Source organism: Delphinus delphis, chromosome 10, assembly GCF_949987515.2.
Source record: "Delphinus delphis chromosome 10, mDelDel1.2, whole genome shotgun sequence".
NCBI classification, from domain to species: domain Eukaryota; kingdom Metazoa; phylum Chordata; class Mammalia; order Artiodactyla; family Delphinidae; genus Delphinus; species Delphinus delphis.
This window is the reverse complement of record NC_082692.2, coordinates 83898287-83923554: the sequence shown is the minus strand read 5'-3', so window position 1 is coordinate 83923554 and position 25268 is coordinate 83898287. Positions and strand designations below refer to the sequence as shown.

Sequence of the window (25268 nt, the reverse complement as noted above, 5' to 3'; positions counted from 1 at the left end):
AGATGGGTCAGTTACTTACAAAGGTCTCAGTTTTCTCAGCTGTAAAATGAAGGTAATGGACTAGGCCAGAATTTGCAAAATGATGGGCTATGGGCCACATTTGATCAAATTTGCAGGTCCAGTGCAATGTAATTTTTGCAGTGTAATTCTTGTTAAATATTTGAATTAATTACCAATATTTAAACATCAGAAACTTTTCATAGAAAGTTCAGACTTCTGGCTTCTTTGAAAAGCAAGTATCTGATGACACTTAATCTGCACCCCAAACGGCACCAGTTAGCTGGAAAGGATTAACCACAACTCCATTTAGCCATGCGTAATACTCTCCAGTTCGCCTTGCCTTCTCCCAGGCCCTTTTCATGTCCCCTGGTCATGTTGAGTATGGAAATCCTAAGCTAGATTAATGATGAATAACTGGTGCCCTCAAGGTGTGAACAACTTCCCAGCTCTGAGAAATGACCTACGATCTAATTTTAGGAATAAAATTGCAATGTATGAAAAATTAGCCCTGCAAAGCCACTCACTCAGGTATACACAAAGAGAAAACATTCACAAGCTGTGAAATTCCAGGCAACCTTTTCCAAACACTGGAGTAGGACTAAGGTAGCAGCCTACATGTACCAGAGAAAGTTTCAATAATTAAAACAGCCCAAGACCTACAGTATGATAATCAGCCACTGATCTACTAGTGACTGAAACAAACATTTAGCCCTGAAACAGATCCTGCATTCATATGGGACTGCTCTGCGTTTTTCCTTTTTTGGTTTGTTTTCTTGTTTAATTTATCATTTGGGGTTCAGGACTATATATTCTTTTTTTTTTTTTTAGGACTATATATTCTTTATAAAATTATTGGAAGCTGTGCTTATTTATTTTCCCTGCTTTAAATATTTTATAAAGCGCTGGAATTAATAGTTGTCCCTTAGAAATTTGAAAGGAATCATCCTTAAAATCAACTAATAGTTGAGACTTCAACCACTTTTTCCAAAGCTCTTAGTCTATTCTGTTTGTCTATGTTTTCCAAATTTTAAAATAATCTAAAATTTCTAATTTATTTGTATAACTGTGTGGTTTGCATTACTATATTTCTCAGAAATTTGTGTTCTCGGTGTCTTTCCTTCCCTGGAGGAAAAATAAACTCTCGGATTCATTTATCCTTGCATTCTTGTCCAATTCTTATTTCTCATTCAACCTGTTTCCCGTTTCTTCTCTTTCCCTTAGGATCATTTTCTTTTTAAATTGTCTTGAGTTGTATACTTACATAAGTAACTGTCACTTAAGCGTAGTAATTTTCCTTAAGTTTATATTTGACTCATGCTTTAAACTGGGATATTTAGTATCACTGCCTTTGTTTCTGAACACAATATAATTGTGTTTTGATTTCTTCTTTGTCCTAATAACAATTTGGAGAATAATATTTAAACTTCCAATTGGCTAGGCATATCTTTTTAAAATTGTCATTAATTCCTAATTTTATTTCACTATAGTAAAATATGACCTGTATGTTTTCTACTTGAGGAATTTATTGGTATTTTCTTATGACCTACCATGTGATAGGGGACTACCTTTTAATTTTTTGAAATACCAAATGTGGATATTTCAAACAAATATTCCACAAATGTTTAAAAAGAATACGTAAGTTTTATTACTCCATCCTTTATTTCCTTTTTATGCAAAAATATATGTATTTTTTAACCTGTGACAGACTGATAAAAGGATATTACGATCTCCCACTATAAAAGTAGTTTTCTCAATTTCTCTTTATCTTTGAGCTTTGTAATATACAGGAAGCTGAAGTCTTCTTCTGGTTCAAAAGAGAGCACCATGTTTTAATCACTTCCATCGTAAATTATTAATAGTAGGCATACATGATATGTGCTTCAGAAAAAAATAATTCTCATATATTGAGAGTTTATAAATTCACTGATACTAAATATTTGGTAATAATACCTTAATTTCTTTGGTAAATGAGAGAAAAACATTTCTGAAGCAAATTATCACATGTAAAGTGGATACTACATTGAGATATTCTCTAAAGGAGTTACTAGAATCAATAACTTTTTTTATCAATTGGCTGCAGAGGAGCTGGGACAGACACTGAGAATTTAATCGTTTGAAAAAGAATGCTTAGAAATTAGAACCAAAGCTCAAATTCCCAAGTCTACTTTTCAGAAGTTGAACTAAAATCTATTGTTTAGATTATCAAAACAATAGATTGTCTTGATAGTCTAAAATTATTATCAAAAATCTATTGTTTTGTAGATTTTAGTGTACAGGTCATACACATACGTCCTTAACTTCATTCCTCAGTATTCTATGGTTTTTGATGCTATTGTAAGTGGTATTTTCTTCATATTCATTTTCCAATTCTCTCTCTCTCTCCACTCCTTCCTTCTCTCTCCCCCCGCTCTGCCTCTACCTCCCTACCTCCATTTTACAGCTCGTCTACGATTCCTTTTTCCTCTTAGCGATACTCTCTCCTGCCACAAACAGGTTCTCTCTAGGAGGGAAAATGGCCACTGGCATTGCTAAACCTAATTCCTTAAAGGTCATGGTCCCAAAGGAAAAGATTCTTCCCTGTTGATTCCATCAAGAAATTCCCCAGGAAGTCTATTCTTGAACTGCCCTGAGTGACCAAACGCAACAGGTTTTAAGAGATTAGGAAGAGTCTGCCAAGGAAACCCCTTTCCAATACTGAGTGGGCGGGGGCACGGGGGGAGGGGTATTCAGAAGACAAAAAGCAGAGTTAACCAATTCCTAACAATAATCATAACGTATGTTATCAAATTACCTTCAAGGAAAGTTGTGCTGGTTTACCCTACCATAAACACTGTACAAATATCCTCTTTCCTTTTTCATTCTATGCTTTAATGTTGATTTTTCACCATCATATCTGTGAATTTTATAATACTGACCAGATACTCTCCCCACCACTGGCCATGTCCTTCTCTCATTTGCTTAGTCACAAAGTCTGGCTTTTCCTTGGGCTTCACAGTGGGGACAAACTTTAATCCATTTCCCAAGGAACTGAAAGCAACTGCTAAATTCCAAGTATCCATCTACAGAAGTTCATTTAAGTTTCCAGTTGCCAACATAGGGGAAATAGCCTATCTACTCTGAATTGCAATGTCAGTGTGATAAAACATGTTTAGAAGCTCTCAGCTTGAAAGTAAGCGATTAATAGGGAAATTTCTCACAGTCAGAATAAACTAGGGGACCAATACCAATAATATCATTCCACCCTTTCCATTGCTTCCCCCTACTTCTGGAAAAGGAGGGACATATTTCACAACTTTAGGCCCTACTGAATAAGGCATAATTTACTTTACTGATGGAACAGAAAATGGCAGCAATTTTCCAATGTTATATTAATTTCATTAGTCGCTAGGTTTCCAACATTTAGAAGAACTAATTGAACAATGGGGTCCTGAGACCCTCAAAGAGTGAGTATACCACCCTAAATTAGAATTGGGATTACAAGCTTTTAATAGTTACAGTTTACCATCAGCATCCTATCTTTTTTTTTTTTTTTAACATCTTTATTGGGGTATAATTGCTTTACAATGGTGTGTTCGTTTCTGCTTTATAACAAAGTGAATCAGTCATACATAAACATATGTTCCCATATGTCTTCCCTCTTGCGTCTCCCTCCCTCCCACCCTCCCTATCCCACCTCTCCAGGCTGTCACAAAGCACCGAGCCAATATCCCTGTGCCATGCGGCTGCTTCCCACTAGCTAACTACCTTACTACGTTTGTTAGTGTGTATATGTCCATGACTCTCTCTCGCCCTGTCACAGCTCACCCTTCCCCCTCCCCAAAACCTCAAGTCCATTCTCTAGGAGGTCTGTGTCTTTATTCCTGCCTTACCCCTAGGTTCTTCATGACATTTTTTTTTTCTTAAATTCCATATATATGTGTTAGCATACGGTATTTGTCTTTTTCTTTCTGACTTACTTCACTCTGTATGACAGACTCTAGGTCTATCCACCTCATTACAAATAGCTCAATTTCGTTTCTTTTTATGGCTGAGTAATATTCCATTGTATATATGTGCCACATCTTCTTTATCCATTCATCCGATGATGGGCACTCTTTTTTTTTTTTTTAAATAAATTTATTTATTTTTTTTGGCTGCGTTGGGTCCTCGTTGCTGCAAGCAGGCTTTCTCTAGTTGCAGCGAGCGGGAGCTACTCTTTGTTGCGGTGCGTGGGCTTCTCATTGCAGTGGCTTCTCTTGTTGTGGAGCACGGGCTCTAGGTGCACGGGCTTCAGTAGTTGTGGCACGCGGGCTCGGTAGTTGTGGCTCGTGGGCTCTAGAGCGCAGCCTCAGTAGTTGTGGTGCACGGGCTTAGCTGCTCCGCGGCATGTGGGATCTTCCCGGACCAGGGCTCGAACCCGTGTCCCCTGCATTGGTAAGCAGATTCTTCACCACTGCGCCACCAAGGAAGTCCAGTATCCTATCTTAAAAAAACCTTAGAGATTAGTTTATACACTGGATCATTATAGAGAGGGTTAATAAGAAGTCCAAACCATGTCTCTCAAACGATGAGCACATTTCTATATGACTCAGAGAACCTGTAACAGAGATACATGTTATCCTTTTTCTTTTTTTTGAATTTCATTTATTTTTTTATACATCAGGTTCTTATTAGTTATCTATTTTATACATATTAGTGTATATATGTCAATCCTAATCTCCCAATTCATCCCACCACCACTCCCATCCCCCTCCTGCCACTTTCCCCGATTGGTGTCCATACATTTGCTCTCTGCATCTGCGTCTCTATTTCTGCCTTGCAAACCGCTTCCTCTGTACCACTTTTCTAGATTCCACATATATGCGCTAATATACGATATTTGTGTTTCTCTTTCTGACTTCACTCTGCATGACAGTCTCTACGTCCATCCACGTCTCTACAAAGGACCCAATTTCGTTCCTTTTTATGGCTGCGTAATATTCCATTGTATACATGTACCACATCTTCTTTATCCATTCATCTGTCAATGGGCATTTAGGTTGCTTCCATGTCCTGGCTATTGTAAATAGTGCTGCAATGAACATTGGGGTGCATGTGTCTTTTTGAATTATGGTTTTCTCTGGGTATATGCCCAATAGTGGGATTGCTGGGTCATGTGGTAGCTCTATTTTTAGTTTTTTAAGGAACCTCCATACTGTTCTCCACAGTGGCTGTATCAACTTACATTCTCACCAAGAGTGCAAGAGGGTTCCCTTTTCTCCACACCCTCTTCAGCATTTGTTGTTTGTAGATTTTCTGATGATGCCCATTCTAACTGGTGTGAGGTGATACCTCATTGTAGTTTTGATTTGCGTTTCTCTAATAATTAGTGATGCTGAGCAGCTTTTCATGTGCTTCTTGGCCATCTGTATGTCCTCTTTGGAGAAATGTCTATTTAGGTCTTCTGCCCATTTTTGGATTGCGTTGTTTGTTTCTTTAATATTGAGCTGCATGAGCTGTTTATGTATTTTGGAGATTAATCTTTTGTCCATTGATTCGTTTGCAAATATTTTCTCCCATTCTGGGGCTTGTTTTTTCATCTTGTTTATAGTTTCCCTTACTGTGCAAAAGCTTTTAAGTTTCATTAGGTCCCATTTATTTATTTTTGTTTTTATTTCCATGACTCTAGGAGGTGGGTCAAAAAAGATCTTGCCGTGATTTATGTCAAAGAGCATTCTTCCTGTGTTTTGCTCTAAGAGTTTTATAGTCTCCGGTCTTACATTTAGGTCTTGAATCCATTTTGAGTTTATTTTCATGTATGGTGTTAGGGACTGTTCTAATTTCATTCCTTTACACGTAACTGTCCAGTTTTCCCAGCACCACTTATGGAAGAGACTGTCTTTTCTCCATTGTATATCCTTGCCTCCTTGACACATGTTATCTTGATTCCCAGAAAGTGGCTTTATTTTTACCAGCAGCAAACAGTTTATAATATAATTGCTTTAACACTGCCATCTGAATTACAAGGACCCGCCTCAAAAAGTTGTTCCTTACACTAGGGGAAACTAATAGATAAATTTCTTTGACCTTGTTGGTTCTTGCCCCATCACCTAGAACCCTGAATTCTCATTACTATTTGCACTAAAAATGAATTCCGGGTGGTATTATTACCTGTAAATTGGTTCAATTCTAATGGGGAGAGAAAGGGATAGATCCTGATTTTAAATCACATATTTACAATTTTTACCAATTCTCCATGTAATTAAGATTTTTTTTCCACAACATGTTCAGGATCCACAATTTACACATAACCAAGGAGTTAAAGCAATTCCCAAAGCGACAGAGGCTTCTGCCAATTGGTGTGTGTTTGTCCCAGTTCCCAGTGTTCAAAGGGTACCTAAGGCAAGTTGAGGAATAGGACTGCTTATTTACTCCTGAATCACAGAACCAACACACTTGTTCCATATCTGCTTATTATGAACCAAATGTCAAGAACAGCTTAGACTCATCTATGGCCCTTTTATTTGTGTGCCTGGTGACACCCATAAAATCACAAAGTATTTTTCATAGTTTTGTTTTATAAAAAAATGTATCAGTCATTAGTATAATCGACTCTTTATCCTGTAGTTTAGTAAAATTTTTAAATTTCTTTTACTTTTCTTGTAATGACATATCTCAAAATAACTTCCTTGATACCAAAGACGCAGCATGGTTTAAGAACCAGTTTACTATTTTGTTAATTGAACTATTTCCCTTTAATTGCTCCATTACTTTCATCTGCACTTCTTTCTTCTTCAAGCTGGTTCCCCAATCATTCCAAAAATTACTACAGTCCTCCCTCAGTATTAACAGGGGATTGGTTTCAGGGACCCGGCAGACACCAAAACCTGCCAATGCTAACGTCCCTTATATAAAATGGCATAGTATTTGCATACAACCAACCTATGTACGTCCTCCCATATACTTTAAATCATGTCTAGATTACTTATAATACCTAACACAATGTAAATGCTATGTAAATAGTTGTAAATACAGTGTAAACTCTACATAATTCAAGTTTTGCTTTTTGAAAAGTTCTGGAATTTTTTTTTCCAAATATTTCCAACTCACGGCTGTTTGAGTCTGAAGATGCGAAACTCATAAATACAGAGGGCTGACTGTATTATAAAACTATAGGAAACAAGCTAAATGCCATATTACTGGTCAAATGCAGAGGAATATTATAAAATCATTAAAGAAAATGTTAAAGTAGAAAAAGGGTAAAATAAAGACCACTGCATATAATAAGCTCTCATTTTTAAAATAAAAATGAGGGCTTCCCTGGTGGCGCAGTGGTTGAGAATCCGCCTGCCTATACAGGGCACACAGGTTCGAGCCCTGTTCCAGAAGATCCCACATGCCGCGGAGCAACTAAGCCCATGTGCCACAACTACTAAGCCTGCACTCTAGAGCCCGCGAGCTGAGCCACAACTACTGAAGCCCACGCACCTAGAGCCCGTGCTCCGCAACAAGAGAAGCCACCGCAACAAGAAGTCCGTGTACTGAAACGAAGAGTAGCCCCCGCTCACCGCAACTAGAGAAAAGCCCGCGCACAGCAACAAAGACCCAACACAGCCAAAAATAAATTAATTTATAAGTAAATAAATAAATAAATAAATAATAAAATAAAATAAAAATGGGAAGTGCTAGGGCTTCCCTGGTGGCCCAGTGGTTGAGAGTCCGCCTGCCGATGCAGGGAGCGCGGGTTCATGCCCCGGTCCGGGGTTGGGGGGGATCCCGCGTGTCGCGGAGCGGCTGGGTCTGTGGGCCATGGCCGCTGGGCCTGCGCGTCCGGAGCCTGTTCTCCGCAATGGGAGAGGCCACAGCAGTGAGGGGCCCGCGTACCAAAAAAAAGGGAACTGCTATATATGCAGAAATCATGTAAAGAAAAACACAAGAAACTACCCACAATTTAACTACTATGGGGCGGGAAGTGACTGAACATCTCCATTGGGGTAGAGTGATTGAGTGATGATAGGACTTCTAATTTTCACTTTGTAATCTCAAAAAACAGACTATCACTGTGATAAACTTAAGTAATGAACTTCTTTGTAATTACTGATTTCATAGAAGAAAATTGCGTTCCACATTTTGGTTTTTAAGTGCAACTACCTTTGCCACTTCACCATTGGGGAAAATAGACTTGTATTTATTGTTCCAAAGACTTCTATGTGAAAATTAATTTTCTCCAATGTTTAGCAGAAGGAAAGCCCCAAAAGAGTTTATTTTTCTTCTATATCCTTTGTATCTAAGATGGATTATATTATTTCAGATCATACTCACATCTGTTTATAATAATGTAAAACTTGTATAAAACAAAATAATAATTGAGAATAATTGCACAGACTGAATAAAAATAAGCAATTTTTGAATGTTTGGGGTTGAGAATTTTAAAAAGGATTCTTTTAAGTAGTCTTAAAATATGACTTTAATTTATCCATTAAATCCAAGAGAATTCAAAAACAGGCATTACAGCTGTTAAAATCATGCAATTGACACTAATGTTTTATCATTACTATTTAGCATACAATTTTTTGTGTGTAATTGGAACTAGGTTTTGTTATGTATAATTACCAAAAAATTTTAATGTTCTGAAAAGAATATTAAAAATATAAACATGCCTACTAAATTCCTGCTATTTGAATCAAACTATACAGATTCATAATGAATCTTACCTCTGTATTTGTTAACCCTCTTCTTTAATTCTACTGAACTAGCTCCATTTTACCAATGAGCAAAACAGAAAAGCTTCTGGATTTTGTTTTGTTTTTAGATGTGATTGTGCATTTTAATATATTTAAATATTTTCATCTCATGGAACAGAATGTTTCCTTTTAGGTTTGTTTGATGCGAGAATTTCAAATTTCTCTAAAATGGGTTATGGCATAGTGTTGTTGGATGTTTTATGTTACCTCACTTTTCTGCTGTTTTTTTTTTTTTTTCTCCTTAGCACTTATACCCATCCAAAATATTTTTCATTTTACTTATTTAATTTTTTATGGTCTGTTTCATGAACCAGAATATTAATCCCATGAAGATTTCTGTTTGTTTTGTTTACTATTGTATCTGTAGAATCTAGAATAGTTTTGGACACATAGTAGGTGTTCAAAGACAACGCAGTGCCTGCATGACAAAACTAGTTAGAGCCAAATACCCACCTCCTATAAATGGGGTACATGTTCTCCAGTTTACCAGGCACGTCCCATTCCTATCACCTGGCCCACTTTATTGACTTATGTTCTTTGCCTGTCTTTGCTTAAGTTTTGAGATTGAAACACTTGAATTATACTTCTAACCTATTACTCTCTAATCTACCTTAAGCGAACTACTTAGTTCAATAACCCATTTGCCAGCTATTACTATAATAGCTTACACCCTCAGTTAAGACTTGTCCCCTCCTCTACTACCCATTAAAAAAAAAGGTCACACGTTCATGCAAATGAAGTAGCAGCACCTGTGAAAGGCTTATGGACCACTGGTACGTGCCACCATAATCCAGTGGACAATTACAGCATATACTTTAAACCTACGTGATACACTGGGTAAGAATTACACCCAGACTGTGTGTACCTCCATTTCAAAAATTATTTTGAGCCTGTAAAAATCTTCTATTTTGTTCTATTTCACCAAGAAAGAGGTTTGGGCATTGATCACTTACACATAACTCATAAATTTATTGAAATGTTTCAAATCTGTATGGAGCTAAAGTCAAACAGCTTTAAAGGTAGCACAGAACCAAAAGACTTAAGAAAAGAGTAGATGTCTTCCTTCACCTGGTCACCTATGCAGAATGTTGTTTTGAAGACACAGGTTAAGGAACTATAATCGGACATAGTGTCTCAGTCAGACACTGCCATAATAATACTATGTAACAAACTACCCCACATATCAGGGTCAAATGTCAATGAGCATTTATTTCTTGCTTGTGTATCTATGAGTCAGCTACAGTTTGGCTAATGTAGGCTGGGTACAGTAGGGCTTAGCTCAAAGCTGTACGCTGGGTCCCGTTTTGCCCCACATGCCTCTCATCACTCGTGGACCAGCAACTTTTAGGCATGTTATTCTCAATGCAAAAGGCAGGAGCCCGCATTTGCAAGCACGCTGCTCACATCTCATTCCTTATCTTTGCCCAGTCAAGTCACAGTACTAAACTCTGGAGGTACACTCCACCACCCATCGTGAGCCAGAGCAACGTTCTGCAGGTAAAATACTTTTTTAGGGGAGTGAAAATTTTAGACCGATAAATCAATCTAAATACACCCACTATTATATGAAAGTAGAGACATGGTATATCTATAATCTGAGACCTCAGTATACATAAAATAAAATTTCAGATGGTGCCCTTATTATGGCAAAGATGAGCCACCAACTTAGAATATGAAGGCTGAAGACTGTGGTAAATGACTTTACCTTCTGGACATTAAGTTCTAAGAACTCAGATGTTAGAACTGAAACTACAAAGGGCTGGCATCTCAAAATCCAGAGACAGCAATAACCACAGAACCTGAAGAGTCAGTCCGTCTCCAAAGATGTGGGCAGAAACCACCTTTCTGCAATTTCTCTAATGGAATTACAATTAACCACAGGCTTGTTGTGGAATAAGGCTCCACTGGGTATTAGAAGTTCGGCCTAATGAATACAATTCCACAGTACACAACAGAGTTTCTAGGTCTCTCTGGAAAGGCATTTAAATGGTGATTTCACAAAATATTACTTTTAATCAAATCACATCGGGATGAGTCACTATTTTATAGTTTATCTTTCTCTAAATAGATTAAATTTTATCAAAGATCACTTCTTCAGCCAAACGTGCTATGTAGTTTTGGTGAATCCTTATTATTTGACAACCTGCCCATTAAACCTGGCTTCCCCTGAAAAGAACTGTGTGCTGAAGAGGAAATACATATGTTTATGTCTATAAATCCAAAGGGAACACAGTATTTTCTTGGTCCCAAATTGCAAGATGCTTCCAGGACAAACAAAGGATTGCCAGTGGAAACTCTGGATATTAGCATTTGAAGTGTCCTGGGGAAGCTGGAAATTTTTGTGAAATAAAAACATACAGTAATTTGAAATTACACACATTCATAGAATAAACCTAGCCAAACTGGCTGCTCTGAGACTATTTTTCCACCCAAATAGTTTAATGGTTTTTCTTTTAAGTATTAGTTGAAAATATTTACCTAGAAGCTCAGAGGAATGTCCCAGAATTGACTGAATTCGGTTGGAAAACATTCTGAGTTTTTAAAAAAATTATTCATTATGAAGAAAAACACAGAATGCTTTCTTGTCAATAATGATTAAATCTGAAACACAGGGTGTGGTATCTTCTCAGTTACCTAAATAATGTCATTGACAACAATAAAGCTACAAGCGACTTATAAATTATGTACTACGAGAGCAGAATTAATAAATACAATAAGAGAGATTTAGGGCGTTAGCTACACGAAATGAGAAGAATTAAGGGGCCCAACTCAAGAAGTTGCGAGAAAATGTTGAAACTTCAAATCCCTCAAGGTAGTTATTGAACAGAGAAGAATAACTACCAACAGCCTGAAAAAGAAATCCCTTGGCTCAAACCACTAAATAGAAGAGGGGACACAAAATGTGCACAACCTGACCATTCCTTTGTTTAAAAACAATAATTTAATAAACAACTCGAAGGCAGAAGTTCTCTCTTGATTTCTGATGGAAATAGCTCAACATCAGCTGGACTAGAAGATCTAATTTTATGTGCTAAAACTTAGGCCACTTGGCATACTGCTCACTTTTTTGCCAGAAAACTCCTTCACCCCCTCAAGAATGCTTTTTATTAGGCTTAGCAAATAAAGGAATTTTAGTTCTTTATCTTATGACCACTGGCATCAGCAGTTACAATTTGAAATGACTACCGTATCTTAGCAACTCTAATCTTAACAAAATAAATACAGCAAGGAGCAAACAGGCTTCATGCCACACGAGTGTCTCATCACCATCCAAAAAACGCGAAGGGGGAAATCAACAGAGGATGACTCTCACCGTGCTGGTACTCTGGACTTGGCAACTCTCCCATCGCCAAAAACACTACATTTCTTTACATTTTCACAGCAGGGGCACCTACAATACTATATTTTAGGGAAAATTTCACTAAGACCTAAAGGGGCAGTCATGAAAGAGGGAGGGGAAAAGGATGATTCATCCAAAAAGAAAGATACGAAGGGAAAATGTGAAATGTAATTATTTTCTGTTCCCTTTTCTCCTGGAACTTGGGGGTCACAACAATGGTGGCATCTCCTCAACTGTATCCAGACCAATGCTCATATTTGCACAGTATGAGCAGTTCCTTCCCTTAGACACTAAAGCCTGAGGTAGCTCCGAATTATGACTTAAAATAAGAAAGAAGGCACTCAATAAATAGAGTGAAAGAATGAATGAATCCATTTCTGGCCTCTCCAACTGGTTAGGAAATAGTAGAGACACAAACCTCTTGAAACCACTTCAAACTCCTGCAGAGATTACTTAAAGTGTCTCTGATGCAGAATTAAATGCTTGTTCAACGTGGTCCAAACACGCGCATCACTCTGAAGTGAACCCGAGGCTGTGCAATTGAAAGGAGAGAGCAGGGACTTTGTGATTGGATGGACTTGAGCAGGGAGCTCCACACCATCATTTCCTAGTTCTGTGAATTTACAATATTACATCTAACATCTCTGAGCTTCAGGTTCTTCTTCAGCCAAATGGGATAAAACTCCAGAGGGGGGAAAAAAAGATGGCTGTGAAGTTGTCACTTAGAATAATGCATGTAAAGCTACCTATCCCATTTCCTTTAAAGGTGACTGATTTTACCATCAACAAAGGAGACTCACTTTCCTTCTCTTGGTATCGTTTCCTCTGAGTCATATAGGCCACCATCAGCAAACTTATCACATATGGCAGCCTACTCAATGTAATCCTGTTTGATGCTGAGCAGGGTAATCTCCACTCCTCAGAATGTGCAGCTGTTTAGTTCTTTGGCTTGTTACATCTTGTGCATCTCCAGTTAGAAACTGACATCTTGTTTAAGCCCTCATTACCTCTCACCTGAACTACTGACTGCGAGAGCCCAAACACTGCTCTTCTAACCTAACCTTGTCTCTTCCAATCTGCGACCAGCACTCTCTTTCTAAATTTGACCATATTAAACTTTATGGGGCCTCCAAGTTCTGAGTTATGCCTATTTCTTAAGTCTCATTTCCTGGAATTACTTCTATACTCCAGTGAAACCAGTCTGCTTCTAATGCTGCTTCAGACTCAACACTTTGACAACTGTTGTGCCCTCTACATAAAATGTCTTCTCACTTTTTTTGGCCAGTTGGTAATTCTTCAGAACCCATCTCAAGCATTATCTCCCCAGTGAAGACATTCCTGCAATTGCTTTAGAAGGTTGATAAGATTCTACACGGGACCATGTCTGTACAATATACTCTGTCTTTATAGCACTTAATTACGGTGCACTGCAATCATTCACTTCCTTGGGTATCTCTGCCACTAGATCATGAGTTAGAGTCCTGAGGTCAGAGATTATGGTTTAGCATTCCCACTGCCTGGGACAGTGCCTGCATGCAGTAGATGTTAGTAAATGTTAGCCTATGTCCTCTAGCACTCTCCTCCCTACCCTTCAAATAGTATAAAGATGGATTAAACTGGCTTGTTTGGACTTTTATTTTGAAGAAGTTAACTGAAAATTCTACTTTATTTGTTAATGTAATGTCTAACCTAATCTAAAAGACGAGTAAGCATCTCTTTATCACAGAAAATAGATAGAAACTTACATTTAAGAAAAAAAAATGTTGATGTTATTTTTGTTCTTGCTGAACTTCCAGTTTCTGTTTTCTTGATGAGCATAATTCCATTTTGCATGCTTGTGACCTTGAATCTTTCTTAAGGCTCTAACTCATTCTACTTCTTGCTTCCCTCACCCTACACTTCTTTCACTTTATACTTCCTTGGCAAGAGCCCATGGCGTGTATATAATAGGAACAAAACCAATGATAATGATGATGGGGATAAAAAGATTTACCTTTTGCTATTAAAGAGTCACAAAATTCTGAGTTTTAAAAGAGACATAATGTGATATATCAAAATTCTGATACAATGGAGTTGCTGCTTGAGTCTGTGGTTCAGAACTTGGTACAGTGCCTAAGATAAAAATTCTATATACTTGAAGTCCCCTAAGAGGAACTTCCCTGGAGGTCCAGTGGTTAAGCCTTCGCTTTCCAATGCAGGGGGTGTGGGTTCCATCCCTGGTCGAGGAGCTAAGATGCCTTGTGGCCAAAAAAACAAAACACATAAAACAGAAGCGATATTGTAACAAATTCAATAAAGACTTTAAAAATGGTCCACATCAAAAAAAAAAAATCTTAAAAAAAAGTCCTCTAAGAAAATTCTTCATTCATTCATACAACAGATAATATACTTTACGTAATAAAGAATACGTATGAAGTGCCCAAGAGTATAGTTGAATATCTGAACTTAACTGTTTCTATAATACAACTTTCCTGGTGGCCTTAAAAAATTACTTCACTAAGTCTCCCATCACCATGAAAGTTACCCTCAACCTTCCAGATCTAATCTAGTTCCATCCTTGTAAGAAATATTGCCTATACCCTACTGCTAAGATGGTATGACATTTCACCCTATGCAGGCTAAAGGATATCTCAAAATGGAAATTCAACTATAGAGGAAATATTATCATTATGTCTGAAAAAGGAGGGAAATGACAAAAAATTAGAAGGAGAGAGAAAATCAATTCAATGGTGAGGGAATAAATTCGTTCAAGCAGTGTGGATTAAACTCCTACGATTTGCTTGACTCCATGTTTGGTACCCAGGAAAACACATTTTAAAAAAAATTATCTATCCTTTATGGCAGTTAGGGAGACAGACACCAATTATTATGATAGGACCTAAGCCTTACATTGTTCAAGAATATTCTGTCCAGGACCTATAATTATAAATTTTTGAGCGGAGAGTCATGTCTCAACATAACATTGTGCATTACTATTCTGTGAGGAGGAAAGAGATTTACAGTCTTTAAGATGGTAAGGCTGTTGTAAGGATAAGAAAAAGTTAAAGTTCTACCGGTTTTTCTCTAAAGCCTTCTTTCCCCAATTATAATCTGCTTTCTAAACAGTACACGAAGCCTTGCTTTTATGGTGAAGATAGCCAGATTAAATGCAGGATGCCTAGTTAAATTTAAATTTCAGCTAAATGATGCATAAGTTTTTAGTATTAAGTATGTCCCACATATTGCGTGGGACCTCCTTCTCCTAAAATTTTTGCATCATCTACCAGAAATGCAAATTTCACTGGCCATCCTGTATTTTTATTTGGTATTTTTTAATTTAACATGGTAACCCTATTTATAGGGGTGCCCATCCAATCTTCAGACCCCCACTTGGAGTGCACTGTATGTGGTCTTAACGAACGCAGTGGATCACACAGTGACTGAGATACAAAGCAGTCTCCTCGGCCTTGTGTTTACCACAACATTGTTTCTCAAGCCTGCAGGCTTGGACAGCTGAGTTCCCAGCTCACTTTCCTAAACTATTTCTGGTTTATCACACAAGTAACAAAATGTGACCTTTATCCTTCTCTTCTCCTGAAGAAAACAGAAATTTTCTAAAGGGGTAAAAATAGCCGAAATTAAAAAAGACTATGAACTATTCCAGAATCTTGAGGCTGTCAATACTTTATGCTTTTAAATAGTTGCCATGGTTCACCCCAGAAGCATCTGCATATTTCTGTGGTTTTCTTCATGGTGTGTAGTGAACTTTGATATCTTTGGGGAATAAAAGAACTCTCTATCTGTCTATCTACACATATATATTTAACAATGCGAGTTATTGTTATATAAATGTAGGCTGTTGTCAATTTCAGTTCCCTGCCATATCAAAAGAACAAAGCAGGCAGGAAGAGCAAGAGGATGATCTAATATGCCTACGCTAATAACAAAGCCAGTGTCCTAAACTGGCAGTGGCAGCCCTCTTCTGCAGAGATTGTTTTTTACACCATCAGTAGACATTTTACAAAATTGGATGGTGACAGGAAGAGTACATTTTAAATTGTCAACCTTCATGATGTCCTTTTGAAGAATAGCAATTACATAACTCAGGGAGCTTTATTTTGCATTTGAAAAAATATGTATCTAAAGGAGTTTGCAGGGTTATGCAAGACTCCACATTCTGAATTCTTTGTAGAAATTAAGGTCCCTTATTTTTTCCTGTAATCTCATGTCAGTTTTTATCCACTTCCTAGTTAAGGTGGGAATCAATATTAAGCAAGTAGTACAGAATTAAAGCTGTTTTTAATTTAAATTAACAAGTTCATTTAAAGAGGCCATCAACCATATGCCATTCCTTAACCATATTTAAAATCCAGTTTGTAAGTTTCCAAGGATCACGCACCTTTTTTTCATCTCTATGGCATTAAAAAGTTTGCTTATAATATTCTAATATTTTGTTAAAGTTGTTTCCTCTTAGGCAATGAGAGAGGGAAATATTATGCAAAAGTAATTTTATATCACCCAAAAGTCATTTGGTCTTTTTCTTCTAATTCTCATCTTTTTTTGAAATAATTTTAGAAAAAAAAAAAAACTCTTTAAAAAATGCAGACAATGCCAAGAGAAACGCATTGCAAGTACCCTAAATAGTTAATGTATTTTCTAAATGAATGATTTAAAATAGCTATTAAAGGAGAGGAAATGAGCTTAGGTTTCTAGTAATGACTTCTCCTCTTCAAAATGAAATCTGTAAATCCCTGATTGCAATTCCAAATCCCCAAAGGACCAGCAGTTCTGGGACCAGGGCTCACTGGCTTTATGTCTAATAGCACCAGATAAGTAGCATGATTTTTATATATGTAATTTGGGAGAATATTCAGAATTTATAGTCCCGGAGACAATTTATGAATGAATTTCCTTTTTAAAGTACATTATTCTAAAAATCAACTTTTCCACCCAAATTGTAAGCAGAGCACACAGGAATGTGAGAGGCATGGATATATACGTAGAGAGACATATGTATATATATTTATATATGCACGCACACACATGCACGAAATGTAAGTACCATTTTATTCATAAGAGCATAATGATTCAGCCTGTGATTGTTAATAAAAATGCATTTCTAACCATCAAATTTGAGTCTATTATTCTAAGTTAATTGCATTTGCCCTAAAGAGACTTACAGCTGGCTGTCAGCCTGTTTGTGTCAGTTTCATTTTATTCATCAGTCAATCTTGTCTCCTCTTCTTTTTCACATCCCATATATTGATCAAATAGATTTGTTAGCATCCCTCCACAGCTTTCACAGCATTTAAAAAAATAAAAAAATAACCTCGATATTATCATCACATACATCTGATGACTTCATTCGTTCGCATGTTATCTTCAGTGCTATTTCAGTAGCAAATAGATGCCCTTTGGACAAGCCCATAAGATTGCCATTAAATATAACAGATGTAACTCACTCAAAGCGGCATTGAGAAAAAGTTAAACGGGAGAAAAAAGTGAACGACGGCAGTGGTCGGCGGCATCTCCGCTTTTCAGTTGGAATAGAGGATACTCATTGCGGTAAACATTAGTTCTTTACTGGAGTGTATTATGGAGTAAAAAGCATCTTGTTAAAATTCATCCTCAGAAGAGAATGTACTATTAGGTGGTGAAGTGGATTAAAGAAATAAATGGGCACCATGTTCCCACTGGAGCCAAAGAAAACCAGTGGGGGAAACAGAAGAGCAGGGAGGTTAGGGTAGAAAAGTAGTTAAGGTGAAAATCTGCAAAGAATTAGAATCTTCCTTGTGTGAGTCAAGTTGCTTAGAGAGGAGATAAAAGGCATCACAGGGTGAGGAGATAATTAGCAGATCAGAAGCAAAGCAGTTTAAAAGGTGACCCTTACCTCCTCTGTTACTCAGTCTAAGAAACTATAGACAATTATTACAGTATTTTCTCCAGGGATGTGTGATACAGTTTCTCCACATATCCTCCAAGACACAGAGCTCTCTCAGCATTGTCACTGCGTTGCCTGAGTTCAGTGCTTTTTATGGAAATTCCTTTACATCACGCCAGCCTTGTCTTTCAACCTTGCTTCAGATCAGTGATTCTCAAATGGGGTGATTTCACGCCCCCCAGGGGACATCAGAAATACCTGCAGGCATTGGGGGAAGGTGTTACTATCACCTGGTGAGTAGAGGCCAGCTATGCTGCTACACAATCCACTGTGCACAAGACACCCTCCACGACAGAGAGCTACCCACCCCAAATGACAATAGTGCCGAAGTTAAGAAACCCGGCTTTAGATGGCTGACTGAAATACACGTAAAGCTAAAAAACAAAAACTACATCACAGTACAGCAGCAGTGCAGTGAGCAGGATTTTAGCAACTCTGAGAGGCAGAGAGCAGTCCAGCGACTACACACAGGATTTCACACTCGCCTATTAAATAATACAATTCATTTACCTAGACCCCAGGAACAGTGGAGCAAAATACAACCCCAATTTTGAGGAGAACAAAGAAAAATGAAAATCATGGCTTGAGAGAAGACATTTCAAAGACCTCCAAGACAAACCAACTGAAAAATCTCCAATCAAAAGACTCCGCAAGAAAATTGTATCACAGCCCCTAATCCTCAACAGACCTTAACAAGATGTTCATGAGCCAAAGGCTCATGTCTGCAGAAGACAAAAGACATAGGAAACAATACAGTCTAGAGAAGGATTATTGTTAAGAGGCAGGAGAAAGATAAAACGGATTCCTCCACCTTACAATTAGAACGCCTAAAAAGAATAACCAGAAATATGCTCAAAACCATGTTACAGTAACTGTTACATCTTTCTGCTCTTGGGAAATTAATATTTAGGTTAGACCTGGGGCAATATTTTTAAAACCTTTTTTTGATGAGTGCTTTTACCCCACCTGACTAGACACCCCTGCCTGGCACAGATGGCCAAGACATTTGCTTTTTTAAATACTCCATATTTCCACAGCCACCCACCAGACAAAAATTAGATTACCAATGCTTGTGTAAACTTTCCAAGCTCTGACACAATAAGATTCCAGGAAATGTACATGCACAGCTAAAAGCAGCATTATACATAATGCACTGTAATTCCAACAGACAAGTTGCTATCTTCGATAGATATACACACTTTCCATGCCAAACACATGAACGTCAATACATTTTTCTCAAGTTAAAATGGAAACCATTTAACAGATATAATGGGCACAATGAATTTCATTTTGCATTACTAATGCAGCAGAGGAGAAGGGAAGCTTTGGCAAGGATTGCAGTAAGACCAAGAAAAACAGGAAACAACTTAGAAGCTATCATGGCTGTGCAAGCTATTGCCCTAAAGCATGGTCATGAACCCAATGGCCACTGAGACTTCATATTCTCAAAACTCTAATTCCACATAAACAAATTTTTGACTCATGGGAAAAAAGTAAAAAATGGACAAAAGAGTGGTTGCATTTTTCGCAAAAAGGTCAAGAGAACGTCACCATCATTTTTTCCCACAGTTCCTGAAGAGATGTTATCATGACCAACTTGATTTTAGGGGAGATAAATTGGAGGCAAATGAATTAGATGATGTGTCATGTGAAAGGGAATTAGGAAGATAACCCAGGAACCCAAATCCCCAGCCTCTGCTTTTACCACCGGAAATACGTATCCCCCAAGACTCCTTCTCATCACTGTTAAAAAAAAAAAAAAAAAATCAAAAAATCAAAAACAGCAATTACTTCACTGGCCCTTACCTTTATCTTAAAGTCTTTCTGGCACCTAAAATAGTTTACCTCAATCATTGCACACCAAAGAATTTTTTGGTGCTTTCTACTAGATTTAGATAGTAAACTCTGAAGCCCTAGATAAACGTTATTATGCAATTTAGAATAAAGGTTTTGAGCACAGGCTTATTGCAATCAGGCACACCTCACTTCCAAGCTGATCTCGCCTACTTAGTGAGATGGGCAAACTGAGTGACTCTGAGCAAATTCCGTTATCAGAGTTTCACTTTCTCCATCCATAAAATGGGTGTATAATAGTCCTTATATTAATGGTTTTGGGGAAGGATTAAATGGGGCCATGTGTGTAAAACATTAGGTAAATTAATAGTAGTAAAGTCTAGCAGCAGCAGGAACCCTTCCTGGGTTCAAATCTCTGCTTCCACAGCTTCCTGGCTCTGTGAACTTGGATAAAATCTCAGTTTCCTCACCTCTAAAATGAGGATAGTAATAATAATAACTTACAGGATTGTTACGAGAATGTAAGTGACATAATAATAATAATGGCTTGACAATTCCTAACCTAAATTAAAGCACATTACATTTTAACCATAATCATTCTTTCCATCATATTTACAAAGGAGATTTAACATCTTTAGTATTAGGCTCCAAAATAAATGATGAAAGTATCTCAAAATGTAAATGCATATATAGAGATAAACTTGGAAAGAAACCAACTGGAGGAACAACATAAGACTTTCTTCATTATGTTTATCATGAGTTCCAGCAAGGATCTGTCTTTCTTTGATCTTATTTTTGCCCTTAGAAAAATAAAAACACATCTCAACACAGTGAACTTTTCAAAGTGGAAATATGACAATATTCAGAAAGCTCAGACCTAGCAATTCTTCAAAAATGCTCCCACTTCCAGCAACTGATGACTTTTTTGGCTAATGTGCCATATATGGTACCTCATCTAATTACAGAAGTCAGTATCACCACAGTCAGTCCCATGGCTAAAAATGATGTGACAGCAAATTGGTTATAAGATGTAAAAAATGGTGGACACAAAAATGAAGAATATCTTTGACTGTGAAAGGTCAAGATGAGTTAGTAAGCTATTAACTTGGCTCATTTTTCAAATGATGAGTCAATTTTTATGAGAAACATTCAGTGTTTTCAAACTGCTTATCAAGTTCCTAATTCTGTCATCTTAAAGGCCTATATTACTCAAAATTTTAGAACACCACTTAACATCTTAGTTGTCACAGTGATGTGACCTGGAATATGAAAATAACTCAAACTTTTAGCTTGTTTTTGTCTTCCCATGCAGAATAAACTTTTCAAAATGAGGGGCTTCTAAGGTGTACCATGTTTAGTCAGATAAAAAATAAACCAGATTGGTATGATAGTCAGCAGTAGAAAGAGAAACAAATTAAGTACTTATAATTAAAGATTGAGGAATGAAAGAATTCACACTTTCTTAGAGCTATTATTTCAGACAGTCTGGTGTCAGAATTAAAAGCCAACCAGTGCATCTGTTTACATTGCCAAGGATTTTCACAGTAAGAAGGGCTAGGAAACACATATTTTTTAATTAGGGTCCAAATCCCAAAGAACACCTAAAAAATAGGATGCCAAAAATAAATGTTCTTGTGATTTGTATTGTCCAATGTCTAAACAAAGACAAAAAATTATGTTTCTTACTTCTCCTTTATAAACACAAGTGAAAGGAAAAAAAAAAGAGAGAGAGAGAGAGAGAAAAGAAAAGAAAAGTAGTTCTGTTGCTTTGGCCACAGACTCCTTTTTTTGTTATCCTGCTTGTTTCTGGCTCAGCTACTGCTTTTCTTTCCCAGGATGAAATAATATAGGAAAAGCCGATTAAGGAAAACTTCACTCACACAGAAGGTTCACCAAGATGGCTCAGTTATCAAGCCTTAAAAGCTGAATTACAATGGCCACCTAAAATGACCATTCTATACTTTAAAGTATATCTCCATTTGAAAAATTTCAGTTAACTCTTTGCTTATCTTGAGCTTTGAATTAAAGGAAAGTCCTCTTTAAAATCCACAGTGATGGATCGAACGTTGTAGTACTCAAATCTACCATTAGCTTATTTTTACTTCTCATCAGCAAAATTAGAGGTATTTTCTGCAATTTCAAAGATCACTCCTTTGGTCAGTTGAAAAAAATATATAAAAAGTAGTATTCTGTACACAAATAGACTTCCTTCCCTCATTTATTTATTCAATAGATATTTATTGATCCTCTATTATTTGCCATACGCTGGGCTCATTGCTGGGAAATACTGAACTAAACAAGACATCACTGCATATAGCATATAATCATAATGCAAGGTGTTACCATCTCTCCTATTGGAAGTATAGGGTTCTGGGAAGCGCTTACCAGTACAAGTGGACTAGGATAGACTTGAGAGATGATCAGCCCTCATATCTTTTATTTGACAGAGGAGGAAACTAAGATCTAAAAAGATTGAGTTGCATAATCCCAGAGCTCTTTACTGGAAAAAAATCACAGGACTAGAATTCATGTCTCCAAATTCAAATCTCAAACTCCCTATACAGCAATATACTCCTCCCCAGAACATAATTTTCCCGAAAACAATAATGCCAAGCCATGAATGTCAAAGCAGTTGACTTGTTGGAAATATGCTTTGAGATCAAAGGGTCAACATTCTTCCTAATTGTACGGCATTCCCGATGGTGGAGAGGGAGGGCTCAGAGGTCAGACCCAACTGGATCCTAACCTTAAATCGACCATGCCTAACTAACTAGTGACCTTGGAGAAGAATGAAACTCTGAAAATCATCTGGATTTTAAAAAAATCTTCCAAGTCAGGATCACACTATCTACATGAAAGGGGTAAATTTCATGAAAGAAATTGAGTAGAAACTCAATACACATAAATTTTTGTCCCCTCTTCTCACACATATAAATTGAACAGAACTGATTGAAAGATCAGGTTAGCAGAAACCACACCTCAGTTTATTTCTTACCAGTTATTTTAGCATAAGATCCAGCCTCCAATTTTAATCCATTTTCGTAGGTCATTTTTGGCATACCTTCACATAATTTAACATTTCTACTCTGTGAACGTTTTGGGAGTTAGAAAGCAGAGATTAAACAACTGAATTTAGAGAATTTCATCAGCATACATCCTCTAAAGAGAGATGGGAAGGAAACAACAGTCAGAAGAAATATTCAAAATGAATAAAGCCTCCTATATAATGTCGTGGGCCTCTTTCCATTATAGAACACAGAAAGCCAACTAGCATAGGTAAAGGGAATTTGTAGACTCACGTATCTAGGATGTCCAGGAGTAGATGAGCTTCAGATGTAAGTGAATCCAGGGACCCAAATGATGAATTCGGTACCTTGCCTTTACTTTTTCTTGGCTGTTTGGCTCCCTGTTTTGGCTTTATTCTCAGGCTTTTTACACAAGGCAGGAAAGATGGCTTCTGTCAGTCACAAGCCTACATTATCTTTCTACCCCACAAAGGAGGAGAGAACCCTCACTTCCAGCAGGCTAATCTCAAGTCTCAGGGAGCAACCTGATTGGTACTGCCTGGTTCTTAGAGCCATCCCACCACAAACCTCTATGGCTGGGAAACAGAGGACATGGGTTACCATGTCTCTGTACATGGAACACTGATGGACAAGACCATTCCACTCAAGCTACATGGAATAGGTCCTCCGTTGGAAAGTGGGTTTCTCTTTCCTGAAAAAGGGAGTAAAGGGAGCCTGGAAAGGCAAAAAAATGGATATCCACTCAAATAATTATTTTTAATTTCCCTTCTTTTAGGACCATCCAGCTCAATTCAAAATCCTCTGGAAGACCCTGGTAGGTTCATTTTATTTCTTTGTAATAGCTTCCTATACTGGCTAATGGGTACTTTTGGTGCAATATGATAAGGGAAGGACTCCATCTTTGTCTACATCCACAGTATAGTGGCCACAGCACCGGCACACACATCATCACACATCTGCATTATTCAAGGCATACTGCAATCAGTTTCTACCTTGAAGGTGCTTATACCCTATCTCTGCATACATGTTAGGTCACAAAAGTTTAAAAATCATGTATTCATTTATACAATACATGGATTCAGAGTCTATGTTTAGGACCCTATGTTCAGCTTTGAGGGATGACAAAAACCTCAGTCTCTGTCCTCGAAGGACCAAGGAATCTCTCAAAGATATCACTTGAAGCTGGAATCTGCAAAGAGGACTCCATGTATAATTAACATCTGAGCTGGGTTTGGGGGCATAAGTAGAAGTTTCACTGTTAGGCATGTACAAAGAGGCCAAGACAGAAAAGTTGAAATGTGCTTTCTCGCTTAGTGAAAAGATGACACAGAAGAATGGGGAATAAATAGCAAGGTAGCTTTTAAGCATTCAGCAATGAAAGTCTGCCTAAATATGTCATGGTTCTCCGGTAGGAGGCAATACTGTGCCCCAGTTCTTCAGGAAGAGGCAGGGCTAAATGAGCAAGACGCATTAATGAGGGGGAAAAAAAAATCCAGTGTCACATTGACAAATACAGTACGGCCCATTTACATTAAGTAAAAATCAGACATGCATATGTTCGTTAATGTAGATAAAAGGTCTAGAAATGAGTTATCCCAAACTGAAGATAGGAACAGCCTCCATAAAGAGTAGTCAGAATGAAGCAAGCAGCAGGAGTGAGGTGGGAATTTTCCTTTGCTTTTACACTTCCGTATCACTTAAGCTCTTTTTTTTCCACAATAAAATTTTATCTACATGTTGCTTGTCTAATAAATAAATACTGTTTACATAGAAGGAAGTTTTTGATCAAAATAAGGACCAAAATAACACTGGCAGGATAAGGAGTGTGAACTTTTAAAAATTAATGTTCTTGTTATTTTTGGTTGTCAGTGGGGTAGAGAGCCAATACCCTGAGCGAGACGTTAGGAAGAATAACATTTTGCAGGTGGGATTATCTTCAAGCCAATAAACAAATAGGCAGGTAGAACTCTTTGGAGGTCGTTACATAGATAAATACATATATTTTGTAGGTGTATATGTATATATAAATTAAACAAATATATAGCCTAAATAAATATATTTTATATAGGAGGTTATTCCAAATACATATAATGAACATACATAATAATGAATATATATAAATGAACAATAAGAGTTAGGGAGAGAGAAGAAAGACAAGTTCTTTTCTGAGTATGAGGGATTTTAAGATACCAAAGACATGCCTTTACGGATGTTTGCTTGCAAAGTGTCTTAAAGACAACACATCTGGCTATGGAGATCACAACAAGCAGAGTCGGATTTCAGGTGAGATGTGGCAGTCATCTACATGAAGACGAGAAGTGAAGTAATGAATGAGGTCAAAGGTCATCAGGGAATAAATGAGGTCAGCAAGGGAAAGAGTAAAGAGAGCCTAAGGCAAAGCTTTGAGAAGGATCATCCATTAAGAGAAGGGAAACAATGCACTGGCTCATTCATTCACAACTAATTTTTTTCAAAGACCCTGAGCC

The 25268-nt window shown here is 37.3% G+C and overlaps 1 protein-coding gene across 1 annotated transcript in view; it reads left to right on the top strand.

Moving 5' to 3' along the window:
• Positions 1-25268, top strand: part of MDFIC2 (MyoD family inhibitor domain containing 2) — a 99957-nt gene that overhangs the window by 33267 nt on the left and 41422 nt on the right. Inside the window, exon 3 of the mRNA XM_060023788.1 lies at positions 23558-23596. Within this exon, the coding sequence (XP_059879771.1) occupies positions 23558-23596 (39 nt within the window). The remainder of the gene's footprint in view (positions 1-23557; positions 23597-25268) is intronic.